The 22,350-nt window shown below is 34.9% G+C and overlaps 2 protein-coding genes across 2 annotated transcripts; both read right to left on the bottom strand.

Annotated features, from left to right (window-relative positions):
• Positions 1 to 1,516: 1,516 nt before the first annotated feature.
• On the bottom strand, positions 1,517 to 18,015 carry Smp_138120 (Bardet-Biedl syndrome 7-like protein; the record flags this gene model as incomplete). The annotated part of the gene is made up of 9 exons (XM_018791271.1): positions 1,517 to 1,659; positions 2,529 to 2,822; positions 7,008 to 7,318; positions 8,326 to 8,546; positions 9,802 to 10,060; positions 13,254 to 13,356; positions 14,496 to 14,580; positions 16,647 to 16,872; positions 17,993 to 18,015. The coding sequence occupies 9 exons, from the start codon at positions 18,013 to 18,015 to the stop codon at positions 1,517 to 1,519; spliced, it is 1,665 nt and encodes a 554-aa protein (XP_018645548.1).
• Positions 18,016 to 19,544: 1,529 nt separating this feature from the next.
• Positions 19,545 to 19,918, bottom strand: Smp_197740 (hypothetical protein; the record flags this gene model as incomplete). Its single annotated transcript, XM_018791270.1, has 2 exons — positions 19,545 to 19,811; positions 19,877 to 19,918. The coding sequence occupies 2 exons, from the start codon at positions 19,916 to 19,918 to the stop codon at positions 19,545 to 19,547; spliced, it is 309 nt and encodes a 102-aa protein (XP_018645547.1).
• Positions 19,919 to 22,350: the final 2,432 nt, after the last annotated feature.

Here is a 22,350-nt window from a genome sequence, read left to right as displayed (position 1 = left end):
AGACAACCTGATACATAATTAAGTGGCCTATCGGTTAAGTGCTCCGGCGCGAGACTGATAGGTCCTGGGTCTCGCGAGTGCGGAATCGTGGATGCGCACTGCTGAGGAGTCCCATAATAGGATGAAACGGCTGTCCAGTGCTTTCAGGTTTTCTATGGTGGTCCAGCTTCAATTGACTTATGATTTCAACTATGAAAATACTAAATTCTCCACAAAACCCCTTCTGAATTAAGTAGATATTATTCACTTAAATAAACAAAAAGGAGACGTGTACTTTGTAAGACAACCATGAAATAGTTGTTTTCACGATCTCTTAATTCATATTTACTTTGAATTCTAACAGATTAAAATAAGTGGTTTAATATTGGGTGCCTGAAGATGGTCGACAGAAAATCCCGTTCACCTTAGGTTTCATGCTAGCTAGAACTCGTAAACAAGGCAACCTTGAGAGAACTGATACTACCTGTGGAATTTGTATTTCATATCACATCAAGTAAGTTGCGGTCTCAATACCTCACTAGTGATGTCTGAGACTGTGAGCCTAAATGATGATAGAAGTTTGAATCCAATAGGAAAGATAAAACCCTTCGAGATTCTAGGTATACGTTACTTGAGTCTCAAATAGCACGAAGCATAGGTCAAGTACAGTTCCTTATCGAATAACTTTGGCCACCTGACACAAAAACATGATGAACGTGATTTTCCATCGCTCAGACGTATGGCAACAGCTCAACTTTATTGACAGAATTCGATCAAACAAGACAATTGCCGCTACCCAATGATCAATCATTGTATGTTAGAACAAAACACTATCTGTTTTTAAAACCATCATTGTACATTAATGTATGGTCAATACTTATATTTTTTTGAGGTAGATTTTGCAGACACTCGACAATTTATTCAATCATTATTGTGTAAACGAACAAGCTACAAAGAGATATCTGATCCGTAAATTAGTTTCATCCTTATATTCCTTCCTTACTCCTTTGATTATTGCGTAACCTCACTTGATAATAAGAGTCTCGAATAGATTTATGATGCAATCTTTTCTATCCTTCTATAGACATATGTTTTTCATATAACTATAAATATGAATGTACAGCTAAAGTAAATGATTTCATCGAAAAGAAAATTTTCTTTCCACTGTCAGGTATTCCACTTCTGACTGGTTTTATATACTACTTTTATCTACATAAGTAGAATACATCACAGTAGCTGTAAATGGTTAGTTTATTGCTGTAATAAGCTGAAAAAGACAGGTCATTATTTTTAGATATGACCAACTCATAATTGAGTACAACTATAGGTATTGATCATAAGATCCCTTATTATTTTTTTACATTACTGTTTAAACTACTTGTTAGTAGATCAAGTCTTATGACGAAATTTTCAGGACGTGACTTATTAACAAATTAAATCAGTATGAAATTGGTATATTTACCATGAAATTTAATGATTACAAGCTCTGAAATATGAAGGTATCGATCAGAAAATAACAAACAAAAAAAAACAAGTCTTATACAGATAGTTCTTGGTTAAAATATTCAATTAATTTATCCAAATTATAATTTTCCAAAAGTTTAAGTAAATCATTCTTTCTATAGTTCACATCTTTGCCTTGAAAACGATATTTGTCAATGTACAGACTGACAATACACTCTAAAAGTTGAAAAAAGAGAAAAGAAAAAAATAAACAACACATTGTTAAGGAACTATTTGCAGCGAACCAAGATCATTGTGATATACATAGATGTAGTTATTTCATCATTTCTGATGAGATAAGTGATACTACACCGTACACATTAGATCAATAGTGAATTTGTATGTCAGTCAGTCAGCTACAACGTAGGACCAGGCACATTTATGCATCGGTCCAAGTTGCCGCACCTCGTTAGCATAACAAGATGAACACCAGACCGTCGCTGCTACCTTGACGTGGTGGTTGGGCTTGCCTATCGTGATGAACCAATCGAGCTATACTGGATGGAACAATCGTTCCTCAAGGTCCTACAATGCCAGACAGAGCGGTTGAAGAGTGGTAAGACTAAAAGCAGCAAACCCAAGGTCCGAAGGCGAAGTCGTACTGCTGATTGTACAGAGGTGTGACTGCAGTGAGGTGTTTCCTTCAGACAACCAGTATAACAGCGATGCTGTCTTTCCACAAGGAGGGGTGTGGTTAGAAAAGTTCGACCCTAAAATAGTGCACACCTCGCCTTATCCCACGGATATCCGTCTCCGGCGGTAAGGTCTCAACAATTACGGAGCTAACACAAAAACTACCCACAAAAAGGTCGTGTGTGACCGATCTCAAGCAGTTGTCCCTTGGGCACTGCGGTCACGCTCTCAGGTCATTAAGACCACTTATAACCCAATTTCCTTTTCAGGTACCTCTAGAAGAATCCTTCCACGGTATGGGCAACCGGGAAGTGATAACTGCCCTCATACATCTAACAGCACTCAAGTGAATTCATATAGGAAACTTAAGTGTCAAGAGTTTTGTTTTTTATTAGTAAAATGGAATATCTTACCATAATATCTATTCAACTGACATGATTGATATTTGAATTCTTGTTTTAATTTATCTGAATCCCGCCATATTTGTGCATATTCTAATGGTAAAAAATTTGGCAATGGATTTTCACTTTTAGTAATTTGTTCTAAAAAACAATGGTTTCTATTGATTTCATTAATAGATTGAATTTCATTTGTAATCAGCTCTGTTATTGGTTTGATTAATTTTACTTTCTCTTCTAATTCTTTAAGATAAATCAATTTGGTGTCAATCATCCTTAACATGTATTCTGCACTATCCATCTGTATATCTAAAGAAAAAAAGTCGAAACAAAAGAATCTTTCATGAGGATTAATGTTTAGTATACTTTTATTATCAGTAGTACAGGTTAGATGTCCATCGGTCTATCAAAGGAAAATGATACTACATATATATCTACATAACTATATAGTTGCGAAACATAGTTTATGAAGGTAAGAAGTAATGATGCTTAAGCTGCTAATCATCAATCTTAGATATCTTCGGTGTATATACCACGTATATTCAAACTTTTGAGTTATTATTACTGAGGTCGCTTGCATGCGAGCCCTTTTAATATATGACGTGATGATCCGCGCCAATCAGAGAGGAGTGAATTATCGATCGGAGCAATGATTACACAAAAGCCGTATGAGCAGTCTTGAGTACTTATCAGTCCTACTATCTGCCTAGCCCAGCCAGTTAAGTCCCAAACACCAAGAACAGCCTCTGCAATATGACTCGTTATACTCAAACATGCTGGGTTTATATAACAACCAAACAGACCACATCGTACCATAAAATAGAAAATAACATTTGTACAAGATTTGGTCAAATGTGGTTATGAATAGGGGGAAAAGTAATCAATAGACTGGGGATAACTCAAGAATGGTAAATCGTATAATAATAGTCTATAGGTCAAAATAAAGCTTATAATAAAAGGGACACGAATACGAATAGTTTAGTTACTTAGCAAGTATACAATAGGAAATATACATATCACATTGGTCCATAAATAGTCCTCAAAGTTACCATTTATAATTCTCCACGGGATATAATAGTTATTAATAAAAATTACAAACTATTTGGTAAAGTAGAAACTTTCCTTGACTCATATGGTTAGGTCATATGTTATGTATATCCCAGCCATTGTCTACTCATATATTTAATAGTTTGTTTGCGCAACAGTAGAAATCGGGAAAAAGCCAAAAGTGTACAATCCAAAACGTAACATTAGTTAATGAATTCATTTGTTGACGGCCCAAACTGTGTCGATAGATGTAATCTTTCTCGTTGAGGTCTATGTTTGGAGGCTTTAAGTGATATAATTGAAAATAGATCACAGTAACTCAGATGTAGTCATTTTTTTAAGATACACTTTTCCCAATCTTGTATTCTAGCATTATTTTATGCTTCTTACTGTAATGAACAAGAACATGGGTGGGAACAATCGGAAGTATTTAAGCTCAAATTACAGACTATCTCACTAATTTCTGTTGACTATACAATGAACAGTTAATTTGAAAAATAACAATCAATTGTCTCAATGTTAACTGTTCCTTCTTCAAATATCAGTCCGTCTTCTCTGATTTCATTGTTCGTGCATTTTCGTACCGATTGCGTTTCATTCCTGTTCGTTCTTTATCGATCTTCTGCCGAAATACATTCTATGTTTGATCAACACTATATACTATTTATATGGATATAAGTAGACCACACTACATTACTACTACAAACTGTGCTCATTATTACTGGGTTTTTGTTTTACCACCATTTATACTATTATTATGCAGACTGATATAAATTTGACCTTGTTAATGTTTTATACTTGTTCTAATAAGAAATGTATTCACTGGTATTGATAAACATTTACCACAAGTTGTACACTATCTATAACAATTAGATCTTATCAGAAGAGATTTTGTGGAGATTTACTATTTTTCATAGTTAGACAACTTTAAAAAGTTATGAGGCACCATGAACCTTGTTTCATTTTACATAAAGATCATATTAGCAATAACTTGATCAAAGTAGAAGAACGAATACGTTGTAGCTGACTGACTTGTGTGCCAAGTCCTACGTTGTAGCAGACTCACTGACTGAATTCCAATAGTATTGTCAAATAAACTATACGAAATAACAGTTCAGTAGTAGGAAATGTATGGAAAGGATATATAAATAAATAATAAATTCGAATAAGATTGCGTAACACGATGTCATTTCAAGCAAAATGGACTAGGTTCGAATTCTGGAATAAACGTTAACTCTAGGATGCAAGTACATCCAAATGACCGGTCCTAAATAAAACGAAACACGTGTCCTAGATTCCACTAGTAGCCACCATCCACTTTTACCTATAATTTTTAATGATTGTTTTACAGATTTCAACCTGAAATTTCACAATTTCTCATACAGCTTAAATAAACAGCTAATAATTAAGTGAACTAATTCCTGTCTTGGTACGACGTAAAAAGTTGTGACAACTAATAGGAAATGAAATGGTAGCTTATGATTAAGGAGACGGGGGACATCAAAATAGCAAGAAACAATCGTTTATTAAAAAGGTCTACGGTCAACCAATATTTAATACACGTGTAATATTCATCATTTCCAATCATATTACGATTCACTTAGTGGATAAATGCTGCATATAAGAGCATAATTTTCAATGGAGATTTCATTTGAACCACCTAAAGCTATATACATATCATCCCTCTATGAATACGCCACTGAAGTGCACCCCAACTTACCTGATGAAAAAAAAGCAAATTAGAGCATAAAGCGAAATCTTCAGTGAAAATTATGCTCTTATATTCAGTATTCACCAACAAAGTGAACAGAAACATGTACAAAAATGCTTGATACTATGAACATATTGGATATTGGAAAACGAATGTACTACAAATTCGCGGATGCATATAAAAACAGAGTAAAAGTTGTATATACTGCTTCATAGTGAAGAATAACTCTCAAAGTTTCCCATTTCTATTTCTTATCTCAGTTAAAACAAATGCATTAGTGAATATGTGTCTATATTACTGTGTAAGGTTGTTATATCTAGTTCATCCAACTAATACTATTACTTACGGTTCCTTATTAGATATCCTTTTCTCTGCAGTTGATCTAATAATCGCTACCAACCATGTCGTTTTTTAAAAATAGATCAGTTGATCAGAAATATGGATGTGCAATCTTGGATACCCGCTTAGTATATCAAAAGTTAAACTTTCAACAAGAGATCTGATGTTACTGGGTTCCATCTCATGTGGGATCAAGAATGATCACTGTCACAGAGGAGTCCCAGTCCCAGACTAAGACAAAACAGCTGAAGACATATCTGTGTAATACATTATAGCTCCCAAAACTGTCGCGTTATATCTAGGAACTGAATGAAGCTCGTAGCTTAGCTCACTGAATTACAATACAGTGGTCTACATGTAACACACTTGTTGAAATATCCAAACGTCACTAACCTGATTACCAAGAGGATTTCACTTTTAAGAAGTTCCAAATAAAGAGATAACAAAAACTTTTCAATGTTGCATGATCCTTGGTAATTTCCCATCTAGAATCTATTTGACTTGCTATAAATTAAATCTGTATGGTACGTAACAATAGTAAACTGTTGTTGAGTGGTTTTGAAGAAAGATACTTTAAGTTCCAAACGAGGTACACTTTGACTTATGAATAAGTAAAACTTCATCCTAGATATTAGGTCTCTACAACTATAGAATAACGATCAATACTAAATGATACGAAAATTTCATATGTTCACGGAATACGATAATCTAGATTTTACTAATCAGTTAATTGAATTTTGTATGGAATTTAATACAATATTCATAGTTGAAAGCGTGAGTCAGTTGAAGCTAGGCCGCCATGGAAAACCTGGAAGTACTGGACGGCCGTTTCGTCCTATTATGGAACTCCTCAGCAGTGCGCATCCACGATTCCGCACTCGCGAGATTTGAACCCAGGACCTACCAGTCTTCAGCCAGAGCACTTAACCGATAGTGCATTGGCTCGAGACTGGCAGGTCCTGGGTTCGAATCTCGCGAGTTGACTCACGCTTTCAACTATGAAAATACCAAATCTCCACAAAACCCCTTCTGACAATATTCATAGCTTACTTTCGAAGTAGCGATAACATTATATACACAAATAAAATGAAAATTTTCGTTTACTATGAAAAGGAACTATATGAAGTGATTGAAATGATAAGAGATCGATTAAATCTGAATTCACCTTTTTTAAAAAAAGCTCACGAAAGTTTCTAATAAGAGAAATGTGCCACATTGTTATCAATTAGTTGGTACGATTTAACTACTTAAACATCAGACAAGTAGTTTAAACGTTTTGTAAAACTTATTTTACCATAACTTTAGCCTTTTATAGTTATACCAAATAACTTATCACCGAATAATTAAGCACAAGATAATTCAACTTCCAAATTTGATAATAAGATAATATATAATACCTAAGTTAATTGTTAATTGAATTTTCTTTCTAGTAGCTTCTTTAGTTAAGACATCTTTCAATATAGCAATTGTAGTGAGATTGTCCGATTGGAGATTAGCATAACCTTTTGCATAAATGCATTTCAATTGACTTTTAAGATAGATTGATTTATAGAACAGTTGAGCAAATTCTTCAATATTTTGATTGTCATTATTCTTAGCTTGAGATGTACCCGATTTAATTAATGTAGGCCTTTCAGGTGTTTCAGGTAAACACATAGATAACCAATTATGCATTTCCGTTAAAGAAAAATTTCCAGTTAGTTGTAAACTGTTCCAGTGTCTATTAATGGAATAAAAATAAGAAAAAAACTCCCTAGGTATCTCGTGTTAGACAAAATTAGGATCAGATTATGTGTGTACATTAAGTTGAATCAATAAACAATATGAATAGCTCATTGGAAAAACTGGGAAATGTTGAATAAATCATTTGACCACACTCTCCCTCTCGAAATGCTCTCACATGGCCACGCGCATATAGCCTCTACCAGGGAAGTCCTACTCATTGCCTTCTCGCACCACGTGTGTTGTTTACGAAATTGAGAGGACGAAAAGCGAATGTCCGGCACCTTAACCGGGTTGGTGGACACAGTGACTCCACCTAGGAGAGTTGGAAAACCCTGATTCCAAACAAATGGTGCACATGCACTCCAGTATCCTGAGGGACCAATTGGCGTATGAACCAATCGTTGGTTACCGGTTATCTTACGGTGCTCCACTGCCCTGTGGATCAGACCTTTAGGTCAAAGGCTCGGGGTGTGGCCCCTTAAGAAAACTACCTGCTTCGGTCTGGGCACCTGGGCAGTATCACAGCCCTCACGCAAATCGAACGAGATATATGAGGACCATTGGCACACTATTCAACAGCTCAAAATCAAAACAAGAAATGGAGGGAAGCTCATACTGCACAATCTACTAGTTAAAGCCCATTTAATTATTCCTCATCACATATTATATCAAATTACATTGTCAAAATATCAATATCATATATAACAAACAAATCCATGCTTCATTAGTAATATCAACTATAATATGACTGGTAGAAGTTTAGTCTCATTGTTTTTTTGGTAACATTCATTTTTGACCTTGGTCAACCTTTTGACATTTAATCATAAGTATAAAAATCAGAGATTGGATTCTCGAAAGTGTAAATTCAATCAGTTGGTCAGTGATTTTTCCCCTGAAATTTTAAGTCTACAAGAGATTTCGGGGGTTAATTCAGTGAATAAACAAATCCATTAGACCATACCAATCATTCCAGTAAAACAGTAAACTCACCTTTTTAACGGTTCATCTTCTATATGATGAGTTAGACAATGTAATGATAACGGATGTATTAATAACTTAATACATTTACATGCGACCATAGTTGATAAATTTATTTTTGGTACTACATACACAGATACATAACCGTAATGACCTTCAACTGTACGAAATTGAATGTCAAACCGTGTTGTATTCACTTGGCACCGATAAGTTGTCAATAATGCATTCCCGTCCTAATCAGAATCAAGTAGAAGAGAATGAACATGTGGTTAAAAATATAAATCAACATTTTAAGCGATTGGTCAGTGATATTGTGGGGCATGCGAGTTACGTTAACAGATATATGCAGCATGCAGCACCAGTTGGAAGTGGAGTGTTTGAGAGCAGAAGGTTGAGAAGACTGAAATAAAGCGAAGGAAGCTGAAAGCAATCAAGATGGCAACAGAAATAAAAGGACGGTGAAGCTTGTTAGAGACAATTCGAAGGTGTGCAAATGATATATTTGATGTATGATTTTCAGATTTTAGTAAACCACTGTGTGGTTGTACATTAAACAATAAATTGATCTTTCCCACCTCAGTGTTCATTCACTACATTTAGTGTGGTTCCCAAACTAGAGGCGGAGAGGGTGAGGTTCTGCAGACACCGTTGTGGGGCCGGGAGAGGAGCTAGTTAGAGAGGTCTGGTGCAGGAACCTGATGTAAAGAGGAGTGCTCTGGTGGGACGTGTTGGCTGTGTTGATTGTTATATAAACTCAGTATGTTTGAAATATAATGACTGTTACCACAGAAGCTTTTATTGATGCTCTGGACTTAACTGGCTGGGCTAGGCAGAAAGCAGGACCGACAAGTACTCTAGACTACTCGTACAGATTTCCGTGTGTTACTATTCCAATCGATAATTCGCTGCTCTCTGATTGGCGGCCTTATCCCGATATACGTTACCAAGTCATCGACTAGGCCACAAGTTATCACAGTTAGTTATAAAACAAAGAGCTTGATAATATACATTGAAATATTTATATATACATATATATGAACACTTGCGGAGACGTGGAGAACTACAAAAGCCATCATCGACAAGATACATTTGTTTATTAACAGTTATCTACGCAAGATACTTCGGATCCGTCGACCAGACACTATCAGCAACATTCTACTGTGGGAGACAACAAACCAGATTCCAGTGGTAGAAGAAATCAGGAAGAAGCGCTGGAAGTGGATTGGACACACTTTGAGGAAATCACCCAACTGTGTCACAAGGCAAGCCCTCACATGGAATCCTGAAGGCCAAAGGAGAAAAGGAAGACCAAAAAACACATTACACTGAGAAATAGAGACAGACATAAAAAAAAGAACGGAAACTGGATAGAACTAGAAAAGAAGGCCCAGGAGATAGTGGGTTGGAGAATGCTGGTCGGCGGCCTATGCTCCATTGGGAGTAACAGGCGTAAGTAAGTAAGTAAATAAGTAATATATGAACACTTACACCTTTTTTACATTCACTTAAACTATTCACAGCTGTATTCTCTTCAATATTGAATAAATCAATTTGACAATCACTTTGTATTAATATATGATCAATTGGTAATTGGGTTTCTATATTTAAACAATAAATAAATAATTGTTTATTTAAATAAAATTTATAAATTAATTCTAATGGAATTAAATGAATTTGTTGTTTTTCAATTTGGTCTTGTTTTAATTTCATTAACTGTAGTTGATTTTCTAGATTTGAAATTTCTTCACTATTTGATAATTAAAACAAAAATAAAGAAAAATAAACATTGAACAACATACAATTGAAAAACCATTTATATATTCATTATGAATAATGAACAGTTAAATTAGGTTGGAGTTAGATATTAACACCGTTGGATGCCGGCAGGCTTAGTGGTCTAGAGGTTAAACGCTCATGAGTGAGACTGATAGGCCCTGGGTTCGAATCTTGCGTGGCGGGATCTCGGATGTGCACTGCTGATGAGTCCCAGTGTTATATCTGAAGCGTTTCGAATTCACTAGTTAGCGAACGGAACAAAGACGGCGAGACTAAACTTTATGGATGACCTTTGAACGAATCTTAAATGACCTTGAGAAATATTAGCCAATCAGAAGACAGTTAGTATACAGTAAAAATATATTATACAAAACTAAAAAATTAAAGGGGATAGTGTTCTTTTACATGACTCAAAAACTTATCAAGGTTAGATATAGGTCCAGAAGTTCTAAAATCATAGTGCATACGGTACAGGAACTTATCCATGTGGCTCCATAGTAGTCGACCTCTGGAACCATGATAAGGTCTCAAAAATTCTTTTGGCCTCGACCACATAGCTTCAATGTTGTTGGTATGTTGGTATAGTTTAGGGTTAGAGTTAAGGTTATGGTTTAAAGTTTTCATCACGACATCAGCTATAATGCCAAAACTCTATTTATACAAATGGATAATTGAATTTCGCGCTAAAATCTTATGATCACTTCTCTTGTACACGCTAAATTATAACGTCTTCTCTAAAATCCGTTGTGAACCGACCGTACGTAAGCATCAGGTACCGAACTTAGCGCCATGACCTTGAAAACCCGCGAAAGCTTCTGACTGGCTCGTCCATATAGTTTAGTCTTGCCGTTGGAAGCGGGGAAAATATATTCCGTAGCAGCCAGAAGCAAAACAATCATAAGGGATAAAAACCAAACGTATATATACAGCAATGAATTGTCCTTGGGTAGTATTACAAAATAACACACTCAAAGAAACAATGGACAAATAGCGTTAAGATATTTTACAAGAGGGAAATTCGACCCGAAGGTGAAAAGAGCGCTTTTGGCGCGAAAACAAAGAAATTCAAATTTTCAAAATAGAATTACAAAATTAAGCCATTTACCGAGTAAGTTCTGGGGATTTGACACCCCCAACACACAGTAGGACGAAACGGCCATCCAGTGCTTTTAGGTTTTCCATGGTGGTCTAGCTTCAATTGACTCATGATTTCAACTATTGAAATTATAATAAATTTTAGTTAAAAAAGCGTTAGCGGCGAGATTGTAATTTATGAACGAACCAATCAGGTACAAGATAACAGTTCTCCGATTTTGGCGCGAAATTCACTTAAACATTTGGTTAAATATAGTTTTAGCATTATAGCTGATATCAGTTCGTGATGGAGAAACGCTAAATCTAATTCCTAAACTTAATCATCCGCTTTAAATCATAATTATGATTCTTCACACTGGTTTATAACCCTCATTTCGTTCTGGTTATTAGGTGGGCACTCTCAAAATCAGTTGAGCGTCACTCAAAGGTCGTCCATAAATTATAGTCTCACCTCATTAACTCCTTGAAGGATAAATTACAATGGTTTGTTCAATAATTACGCAAATCATTCTACTAAAATAGTTAGTTACGGACACACACTAGCTAGTTTTCAAACAATAATTACCCTTTCATCACTAACTAAAGTCAATCGCACCTTGGTAATTTATCTTAGTTCGGTTACTTATCAATAAACATTATCTGTTTTCTTTACACAATAACTGACACCCGACATCTAAATTTCTCCAGGGATTTATTGTAACAATAGAAATGGAAAATAATATAACTGATTTGATATAATTAGAGAGTATTTTCAAAGAATGACTTTGTCTTCAATTTTGTGGAAAAAAAAACAATTTTGTGGTTTCAGTCTGCATGTTTCTAGGGTCAACTTAATAAACACTTGTTTAGTCAAAGAAATTTACTCATAAAAGTGATCTCAGGGGAAATCATTTTCGGAATGTAGTTTACAAACTTTGCAACGCAAACTTTATGTCCTCCACAAAACTAGGATCATGATTAATTGGTCAACTATAGTAACCAATGCCATGTCTATCCAGCCCTTTACGTACTGATAGGATTTCATTGATTAACTTGAATTGTAGCTACTAGTCTGAGTGACTTGGCACCATATGCTCTATGTCAAGACGTCAGGTGGCTAAACGTAGTCGATCGAAAACCCTTCCTGACCTACGTTTTGTGCCACTTGTTCATCATCAGAAAGTCTTTCACACAATTATCATAAAACTGAAGCTTCCTAAGGAATTTGATACCGTGTCACCCAGCTTTAAGATTAAGACATTACCATTAAAAAAAAAACAAGAATAAAGTAACAAAATATCTACTAGGCATAAAATCGTCATCCAAAGTGACTTTTTAATTAATTATCTTCAAAGATTAGTAAAAGCATTTTTCGCTTCTCCTAATTAAATACAACCAAGTTCTGGCATATGATTGAAATTTTACATCTATTTCAAAAGTGAAGATAGTTCATAGCTCCTTCTGGTTACAGTAGAAGATGGTTTGGAACCTAATGTGCAGTAGTGAGATGAAAATATGACTGATCATTGAGCGCTGACTAACGGACATTACCTACTGACCATTAAATATGTAATTTCCCGTCTTGTTACACATTTCTACTCAGAACCTATTGAGTGTAATTACCTGTAACTGTTCAATAGAGTATTATTTAGTGTTAATCTGGTTCTCTATTCTGGGTTGTGAATCCTGAGTCTAATATGACGTAAACGGCTCCATTATCGTATTAACGTATTGTCTTAGTATACCTGATAGTGAGAAAAATACTTTAAACCAATCGTTATATCAGAACCCGGTAAAAAGAACTCCCTGGATTACCGTAACTGACATTGAACGCCATGGTTATCTTCACCACATGACCACTATTGGCTAAATGTAACAAAAATTAGCTATATAATAGACTTTGTTTAACCATTCATGAACCAAACTTCGTGATCTAATTATAAACCCCTTTCAAGTCATTTTTCTAAGTAAAAATATCTACAAACTCTCTACTGCTCTAACCTAATACGGAATATTCTTAATGTCAGAGATGAAAGTGCGGGAATAACAGGAAACACAGAAGCCAACCATCACAGCAACTGCTAACTCACTTTAATTTATCCATTTTTGACATAAATTGAAGTTCCATTGGGTCAGGTTGGTCTAAGGATATTTCTTTTCTGATTGGTTGTGTAGTTAAACCAAAAATCAAACCTTGAGAAACAAGTCATGAAAGTGTAGATTACTAATTTGACTACTATTATATTTGCAAGTAGTATAATCGTAGTACAAAAATGATTTGTCAGGCCATACTTGAATGCTTGGAATACAAATTTCTAGTTTGTTACAGTGAAATAGTTCTCTCTTTTGAGGAAATTTATGCACAGAGCTAAACAAACATAAATGAATACTGTTTAACTCTCAATTCGACAGTCAGTGACATGTTTTTTTTCAACAGCAATAGGAATTTACTGAGTACAGTAACGGGAAAGGAATAAAATTTTATTCTTATCAAAATACACTGAAAATGTAATTGATGAGAACTTGCATGTTTATGAACAACATCGCAAGGTTTTGAAAAAGACCGTAAATTATGAAAAATAGGGCCTTGGTACGGCCAAGAGTGGGGAGAGTCCGCTCTCTCTCTCTCTCGAAATGCTCTCATAATGGATACGCGTATATAGCCTCTACCATGGAAGTCCTACTCACTGCCTTCTCGCGGCGTAGATGTTATTTACGAAATTGAGAGGACGAAAAGTGAATAACCGGCGCTTTAACCGGGTTGATGGATATTGAAGATCCACATAGGGGAGTTGGAAAACACTGATTACAAACCAATGGTACACATGGGCTACAGTATCCTGAAGAAACGAATGGCGTATGAACCAATTGTTGGTCACCGGCAATCATGGGACTGCATCTCCTCACGATGCCCCACTGCCTTGTGGATCAGACCTTCAGGTCAAAGGCTCCGGGTATGTTACCCTAAGATAACCACCTGCTTCAGTTTGGGCACCTGAGCAGTATCACAGCCCTGACACAAATCGAATGAGTTTTGTGCGGCGCATATGCATCTGGTGCTTCCTTGAACCAATACTTATGTGTTTAAATAAAAATAAAATAAATAAAAATGAAAAATAGTTGTGCAACATGATAAGACAAAATTTAGAAACCGAAGTGAAATGTAATCAAGTAAGACATGGAGAACGAAATAAGTAGGTTAAGGATAAAAGTATAGTTGAGTACAAAAGAAGAAGATAGTGTAATGGGTTTGGAGAACTAGGGGGTTAAGATCATAACGGAACAAGGGATTGAATAGATTTCCTTATTATTTGCATAAAAATAAAACATACCAGTATATGTTATGCATAAAAGTTCCGGATAATTTACATTAGAAAATCGACCAGCTATCACGGATGTTAGATGATAATTTACATTCTAAAACGTGAAAAAAGTAGATGGGACATTTAAGTTCTAGGTAAAAGAATACGAAATTTAGTGTAAATATGACATCTACATACGTTTTACTATGGGACTAAAAGAATATATAGTCTTCAAAGAGGATGAATTCAAAATGACATTCCTGGGTAGTTTCCAAAGTAACACAAAGACCATTGGATGAATTTGTTACCGAATGACATTGTTTTGGGACGTATCCGTTTTTCTCAATAACTGTAAGTAACTTTTGCTGATGAGTAATATCTAGCTTAAGAGAACCAAGGTTTTATGTCTATTGCTTTTAGTCACTTTATATCAAACAAATTTCACTGTGATCTTCATTACTTACTTTACTTACGCCTGTTACCCCTCGTCGAGGAGCATACGCCGCTCACCAGCATTCTCCATCCAACTCTGTCCTGAGCCTTCCTTTCCAGTTCTTTCCAGTTAACATTCATCCTTTTCATATCTGCTTCTATTTCCCGGCGTAATGTGTTCTTTGGCCTTCTGCTTTTCCGCTTCCCTTTCGGATTCCAAGTTAGGGATTGCCTTGTAATGCACATTGGTGATTTCCTTAATGTATTTCCTATCCACTTCCAACGTCTTTTCCTAATTTCCTCTTCAGCCGGAAGCTAGTTTGTCCTCTCCCATAAGACGCTGTTGTAATCTTCATACACTTGGAAAATTCGTCGATAAAATTTGATAAACGTTGAGAACGAGACAACTTGGCACATGTCACTAATCAATGATCAGTAAATGGTTGCGCAAGATCGTGGATTGGTTGTGGTTAGACATTAACACCGCTGGATGCCGATTAGGGGGTCTAGAAGTGAAGCTTTAGTGCGCGACCGAAGGTCCTGAGTTCCATTCTCGCGTGTGGGGCCAAGAATGCGCACTGCTAAGCATTTCAATACTAGGCCATCAAGTGCTCCCAGATTTTCAATGGTGATTTAGCTTAGACCGACTAGTAGTGTCAACAGCGAAAATATAGTTAAGAAAGGCAGGAATGAAAATAATCATTGGTTAGTTTTTCCTCTGACACTTATTTTCAACCATGTTTAGTCATTTAACAACTGATAATTAGCTCGAGGTCATGATATTTGGGTTGAATAATTGTCTATCAACAATAACTGTCTTGAATGTCTAATATGTATATGCATATACACTCAGTCGGTTAGTTTTTTTAATTTTTCGAAAACTATTCGGTTAGAATTCTGTGTACAAATTAACAGTTCAACAAGCTACGTACATTCGAGTACGTTTACCAATTAGCCGAATCGTTACAATCGTTATAGACAGTGACAACATCCCAGGCCACGAAACTGGGTTTGAATCTCATAGGGTACATCAGCATTCTATTGAGGATATGAAATCTACAAACATAAATTGGTATGAACGGTATCACAATATAGTTTTAAGGTGAATTTTTGTAACATTAATTTAGTTTATGTGAATTCTATTGTCAAAGTTTATCAAAGGGACTAATTTTTTTGAATTCTATTCGCTGACCCTCAATCCATTCTTCACTGTATTTTGTGTTCATCGATAATTACTTAGTTTTCATAGTTTACATCAAGGACAGATCTTAGGTCACCATTGAAAACCAAGAAGCACTAAACATCTGTATCGTCCCAGTATTGAACTCCTCAGCAGTGCGCATCCATAACTTCACTGGAAATCAAACCCAAAACCCTTAAATTATACAGGAAGCACGATATCATGAATCGATAAACAAGTATTCAACAAATTATATTTTCAATTATAAAAACTATCTGATACATATATCAAGATCTCCACAGAATATCAGAGGCCAGTAATTTCTTGACCTCTCGCTTACATCTTATCACCAGGATTTGAAAGTTATGAGTTTGATCTCATATTTTGAAGCCATGATTGAGTGCTACTGAAGACATCTATTTAATTTAAGGAAAAAACATCCGTCCGATGCAGTCTAGTTTTGAACGCTTCTGAAGATAATATCAGTTCTTGATGAAAGGTTCCTCTGTTACCAAACTCCCAATATATTAATAATCTCCATAAAACTATTTAACGTATCTATCACTCACCGTTTCATACATCAGTAATGGATATTTATACTGATCATATTTATATAGTTCGATTCTTCCATTTGTAAAAGCAACAATTAGTATATCCTCAGTATTTTCATTATCATCATCATCATTGCTATTGCTGTTGTTATCAACATAATTCAACATATCATAATGTTCCAGTGAGAGAATTTCATTGGTACCAAATTTTGATGAAGCTTCCCATATCCTTGTGACATTTTCACTGAACAAAACAATGACAATAATAGTACTGATAATTATAAAGTGTGGAATAAAAACTGTTATCAGGGAGGCTTAAATCGATAAAATTACTATTTGTAATGATCTCTGTCTTTTCGTTGTCAATATTCACGACAATGTGTTTTATCAGTATCTGTTGATATAAGCGGTTCATTCAATGGATGTCTTAATAAATACTGCTTGCAGTTACATGATTATGACACTAGTTTCTAACAGTGGAACCTACAGTATAGGTATCATCAGCTGAATGTACTTGTATCCCACTGACAAACCCAGCACCTATTTCTTTGAACTTTGAGTTATCCACTAAGCTAATGAGTCAAGATCATATTTAGCTTGTTTAATAGTTATATCAAACGAGACTGCTTGAATACACCTCAGAATGTTAACAACACGAAAACATAAATCCTAATGAATAATAGTATGTAACCTTTAAACAAGTTGGTAGCTATCATAAGTTTTGGAGCTAGATAATAAATTCATGTTTCACTGTGAGCATCAACACCAAGATCAAGGTACGTCCATTTGAGATTGATAATAGCTACAACGAAATTAGAGTTCTAAATTCCAACCCTAGTTACTATTGGAAAATATATTTAATTTGCTAAAAATATCTTTTACAGAGGTACTGCAAAACTAAAGACGGAATGTGAAAAATACCGAAGTTGAATATTTATCTTGTAAATATTATTCAAGAAACCCACGTGGCTACATAGGAGCCAAGATCTGTATAAAAACTAATCATGGAAAAGTAATCAATACTAGGATGAGTTGACGTAGGCCGAAAGAAATGCTTCTTATCAGAGTGGAAGATTTATCCAGATTGTCTGCCTTGAAGAAAGTTTAATTAAGCTACCCAACTACCGAAAAGTATAAAGCAATAAGAAGTTGGTTTGTACTTATATATATGACTTATTTAGTATCCACACTCGTGAGCTACCAACACAGATCGAACTCATAACGTTCAGGTCTAAAAGTAAATGTGCTACCATTATTCTAGCATCACGGGATATAATATATTCAATAAGCCAAACAAATTGACAAACTTGAATTATTTATACTGCAGTGTTTTCAGAGGTATTGGTAAACTTAACGAAAGTTACCATTTCAAACTATCAACATTCATTAAAAAACAGAAACCCTGTGACTTCTTACTCTCGTGCACACCTCTTTCATTACAGGTTTGAACTAGGAATCTGCAACTCTATCAGTTGCTATGCAGTCATTAGGTCAGCAGATTACAGAGAGTTGATATTTGCTCTCTTAATTATATTGACAAAGCTTGTCATTGAAGTGATTATCTTGATCATTTGATATGGTTGATTTCATACATTTCAATATAACGTTAAGACTTTAAAACATTTGTCTAAAATGAACATTTAATTATAATAAATAAAACTCCAGTCAATCAAATAATCAATCACGAATTGATTGAAATTAGAAAAATAAACCGTTGGATGCTAACTCAGTAGTCTAAAGTTTGAACCCTCGTAGAGAGAAATAAGGATCCTATGTTCCATCTCATGTGGGGTCATGGATGTGTAGTGCCACTGATAATTTTCATACTTGGACAAAACAGCTGTAAAATATCCCTAGTTTTCAAAGAGTACACAACTAAGATCAGTCTCTTATATAAAGTACAAAATTTATTTAAAATGTATCTATTTAGTCTATTATGTCTTTTTTAAGAATCTTTTCATACAAATTAAATTATAGATATGTTAGCAAAGATAATATTTACCTTGTCACTTGAAAAAGACTAAAATAACCTTCTGACGTCCCATACATTAAATAATTTGAAGGATAACTTTTATGAGCTCTATTTATACAGACTGGTGAACTAGAAATTTCCAATTCGCATAGCAATACACCATTCTAATAAATAAAACAATAATCAGTAGTATCAAAGTTCTTATGAAACATAATAGAAAATTATCAGAAGGGGTTTTGTGGAGATTTAGTATGTTTCATAATTGAAAGCATGAGTCAATTGAAACTAGACCACCATGGAAAACCTGGAAACACTGGACGGCGAGATTAGAACCCAGGACCTTTCAGTCAGGATCGTAGATGCTCACTGCTGAGGAGTCCCACAATAGAACGAAACGGCCGTCCAGTGCTTTCAGGTTTTTCATACTGGTCTAGCTTCGATTAACTCATGGTTTCAACTATAAAATTACTAAAATGTGCACACAAAACCCCTTATGATAATTTAGATATAGTGGAGAAGATTTGTAGCTCAGGTGAATGGTCATCATGGAGTTTTGTTCTCTGAGCTGGATGGTTTGGTCTGTCAGTTAAGTGCTTTGGCGCGAGACTGGTACGTCCCGGGTTCGAGTCTCGCGACGCGGGATCGTGGATGCGCACCACTGAGGAGTCCCTTTCCAGCACACTGGACTGGCCGTCGTTTTACAAGGTCTAGTCCGACCTAGACTCAGGGGTACAATTGACTCATACTTTCAACTATGGAATAATAGAAAAATTTAAAGATCTCACTTACTTTCAAAATGCGTATTAATTTATCTTTACAAGCAAGAACAACAAGAGGTATTGAACATATAGCATCATTTTTGATCACATATATACTTGTAATAATATCAGGTAGTAAAAGAAATTCAGTATCTTTAAAATTGGTTAATTGTTGATACATACATCCTACAGTATAATAAATATTAGTAGATTGTATAAATCTAAACAATTCGAAGAGAAAAAACAAGCCACGATTATTTGTTTTAACTCATTAACACACATTGAATCCACATGACCTTGAATATTTGAATGATGTTCAAAAATTTGTTTTCCTTTCGGCGTAAATCCAGATATATTAAAATTATGACAAACAATGATACGTTGTTTTTCATTATTTTGATATGTTCCAATATCAATACAAGTAATTGGTGATTCAACAGTAAATTTCGTATGCTATTAGAATTTAATAAAGTAATATATATTAATTATAACAACGTCTTATTCTTTTCACCATTTACCTTTAATCCATTCACATATTGAAATGAATGTACATCACCCATGGTGTCTGCTACAATTAATTTACACTTACAATGTTTATTAGAATATGACTTAGATGGGAGTAAGATTTTGGCAGAATTTCTACTGGTTGTTTTTATCTAAAGTAATAAGAGATGGATTTATGTTCTATTTTCCATTACAGATGTATAGTGGGATTGATGAAGATTGAATGACATTGGAAATCCGATAGTTTTTGCGTGTATTTAGAAATCCCTTGGTATATCGAGCTGAAAACATGTAACAAAAAAAAGTTACATTAGTTCGACTAGTTGTAACAGAATGATAACAGTTCGAAATTATTCTGTCATTAACCATAGATTTGAATGATGTTGTCACACTTCATTGACATCAAAAATCAAGAATTTAAAATATCAAACAATGTGACTCATAGTAAGCAGAGATGGATAGTGGTTAGCAGTGGAATCCAGTTTGACGCGCGTTTCGTCCTATTTGGGGCTCGTCAGCCGGATGTACCTGAAGAGTTGATGTTCACTCTCGAACTTGAACCCAGTACCCTCGCTTCAAACGCCATCGCGTTATCCACTCGGCCACTGAGTCCTGATAGCCACTTGCTTGTGCGATGGGGTGAAGTTTAAATTCATTTTGTATTGTTTGTTTTGAATCTTCCCATCGATGTGTTAGGACTGCAACTGGTCAGTCTCTAATTGAAATATGTGCATACTGTGCGTATTGCCTCGATATAGCCTAAATTCACAAGCATGGTAAGTAGAGATGGATAGTGGTTAGCAGTGGAATCCAGGACGCGCGTTTCGACCTATTTGGGACTCGTCAGCTGGTTGTACCTACATCTCAGAGTTGATGTTCACTCTGGGACTCGAACCCATATATCATATATCAAGTATATGTTTATGTATTTAGTTCTAGGTTACACTTTTTATGATGAATGACACTAATACATTTTTAAATGAGTTAATTCTAGTCATTGTTTCTATTTTATTTTAGATTTTTAATTCTTCCCTATCACATATATTTGACACGGTATACATTTTGAAGAAACAATACCCAGGTGATCATATTCTGATTAGTTCGTATTGATCACATATCGACTAGAAATCGTGTTCAGGTGTGGAATATTATATCAATAATAAGTTTCCACATCATTCATACAAAACTTAAGATATGGATAGGAGTGAAATAATAAAACACTGGCAACTTCATGCTTTTAGTGTAACTACAAGGATCCAGTTACATGAAATTTTCTGAACTATGCAAACATGAAGGTTTGAATAAAACCAGACAATATGAAGTGACTTCTAATCGAGAGGCACTGAGAAATTGTAGTGAACTCGTCATATAAAATGCTTCGTTTTCATGTGATAAACAATTAATAAAATGTTTCAGTGTAACTGAGGAATAAATTAGGAATTTCGTAAAAAGTATTCTAATGACTTGAATTAGATGGGTAAAACTTTTATTATAAACCAGTTACTTTACCAAAAATACATTATTTCAAACAGTTTAGTGAAAATACGTCACCCGAAAAGAATGGAATTCGATTTCTTTTTGCTTCAATTCAATACCAAAACAACAAAGTAACGTAATAAGGATTAAACTAAGTTCTAAAAGTCACTTTTGAGATTTTAGAAAAACGATCACTAAATACGAAGTTACTATCCATAAACTAGTACATATCATTTAATCATCCTTACATTATCCTACAAGCAATTACATTTTGGTGGTTTCATGATAAAACACATAACTTACATTGTATAACAATTACTGCGAGTGAGTAATTAAACGATATAAATCAACCAACGGATTGAAGTAACTATATGGAAATCAAGTAAGCAGTTCACACCAAACATTTTTCTCCTGTTCAAAATTCTACGAAGAAAAATGGGTTAGTCAGTCAGCTATAATCATCGTATAGCCTAACGTGAATGTATTTTAGCTCAAGCTGCCACATCATATTAGCAAAATGAGATAAAAATAAAAATATGACTAGAAAAGGAGTTAAAATAATGATGTTATCAATCATAATAAGAAATACAAAACGTTAAAACCATGGTTTAAAAAGACAGTGTGGAAAGGTATAAGAGAAGGGATACTAGAATTCACGATCGAGAAGTTGGAGAGTTAGTTGATTGGTATCATCCTTATTGATTCTGGGACATATCACTAATGCTTCCAACAAATAAACCCGGTCATAGCAAGGACCACAACAACATACTCCTTACCTATCAACATACATCAAACCAAGTCACTGACTTCATTAGCTGACCCAATACACTGATTTAGGACCGCCCAGACTTCTTTCGACTTACTTCCACAACAGTAAAAAATTACACATCGAAGTAGGCAGTAGTTGAGCATTTGTAACAAATATTCCAACCACCTCAATTGATGAATATCTAGAATTTCATCAACCGACCTGCTACCTAGTACCCTTAGTTCAGCCTCAAAATGACTAACA

Source organism: Schistosoma mansoni, assembly GCF_000237925.1.
Source record: "Schistosoma mansoni, WGS project CABG00000000 data, chromosome 3 unplaced supercontig 0124, strain Puerto Rico, whole genome shotgun sequence".
Classification (NCBI taxonomy): domain Eukaryota; kingdom Metazoa; phylum Platyhelminthes; class Trematoda; order Strigeidida; family Schistosomatidae; genus Schistosoma; species Schistosoma mansoni.
This window is presented reverse-complemented; position numbering and strand designations above follow the sequence as displayed.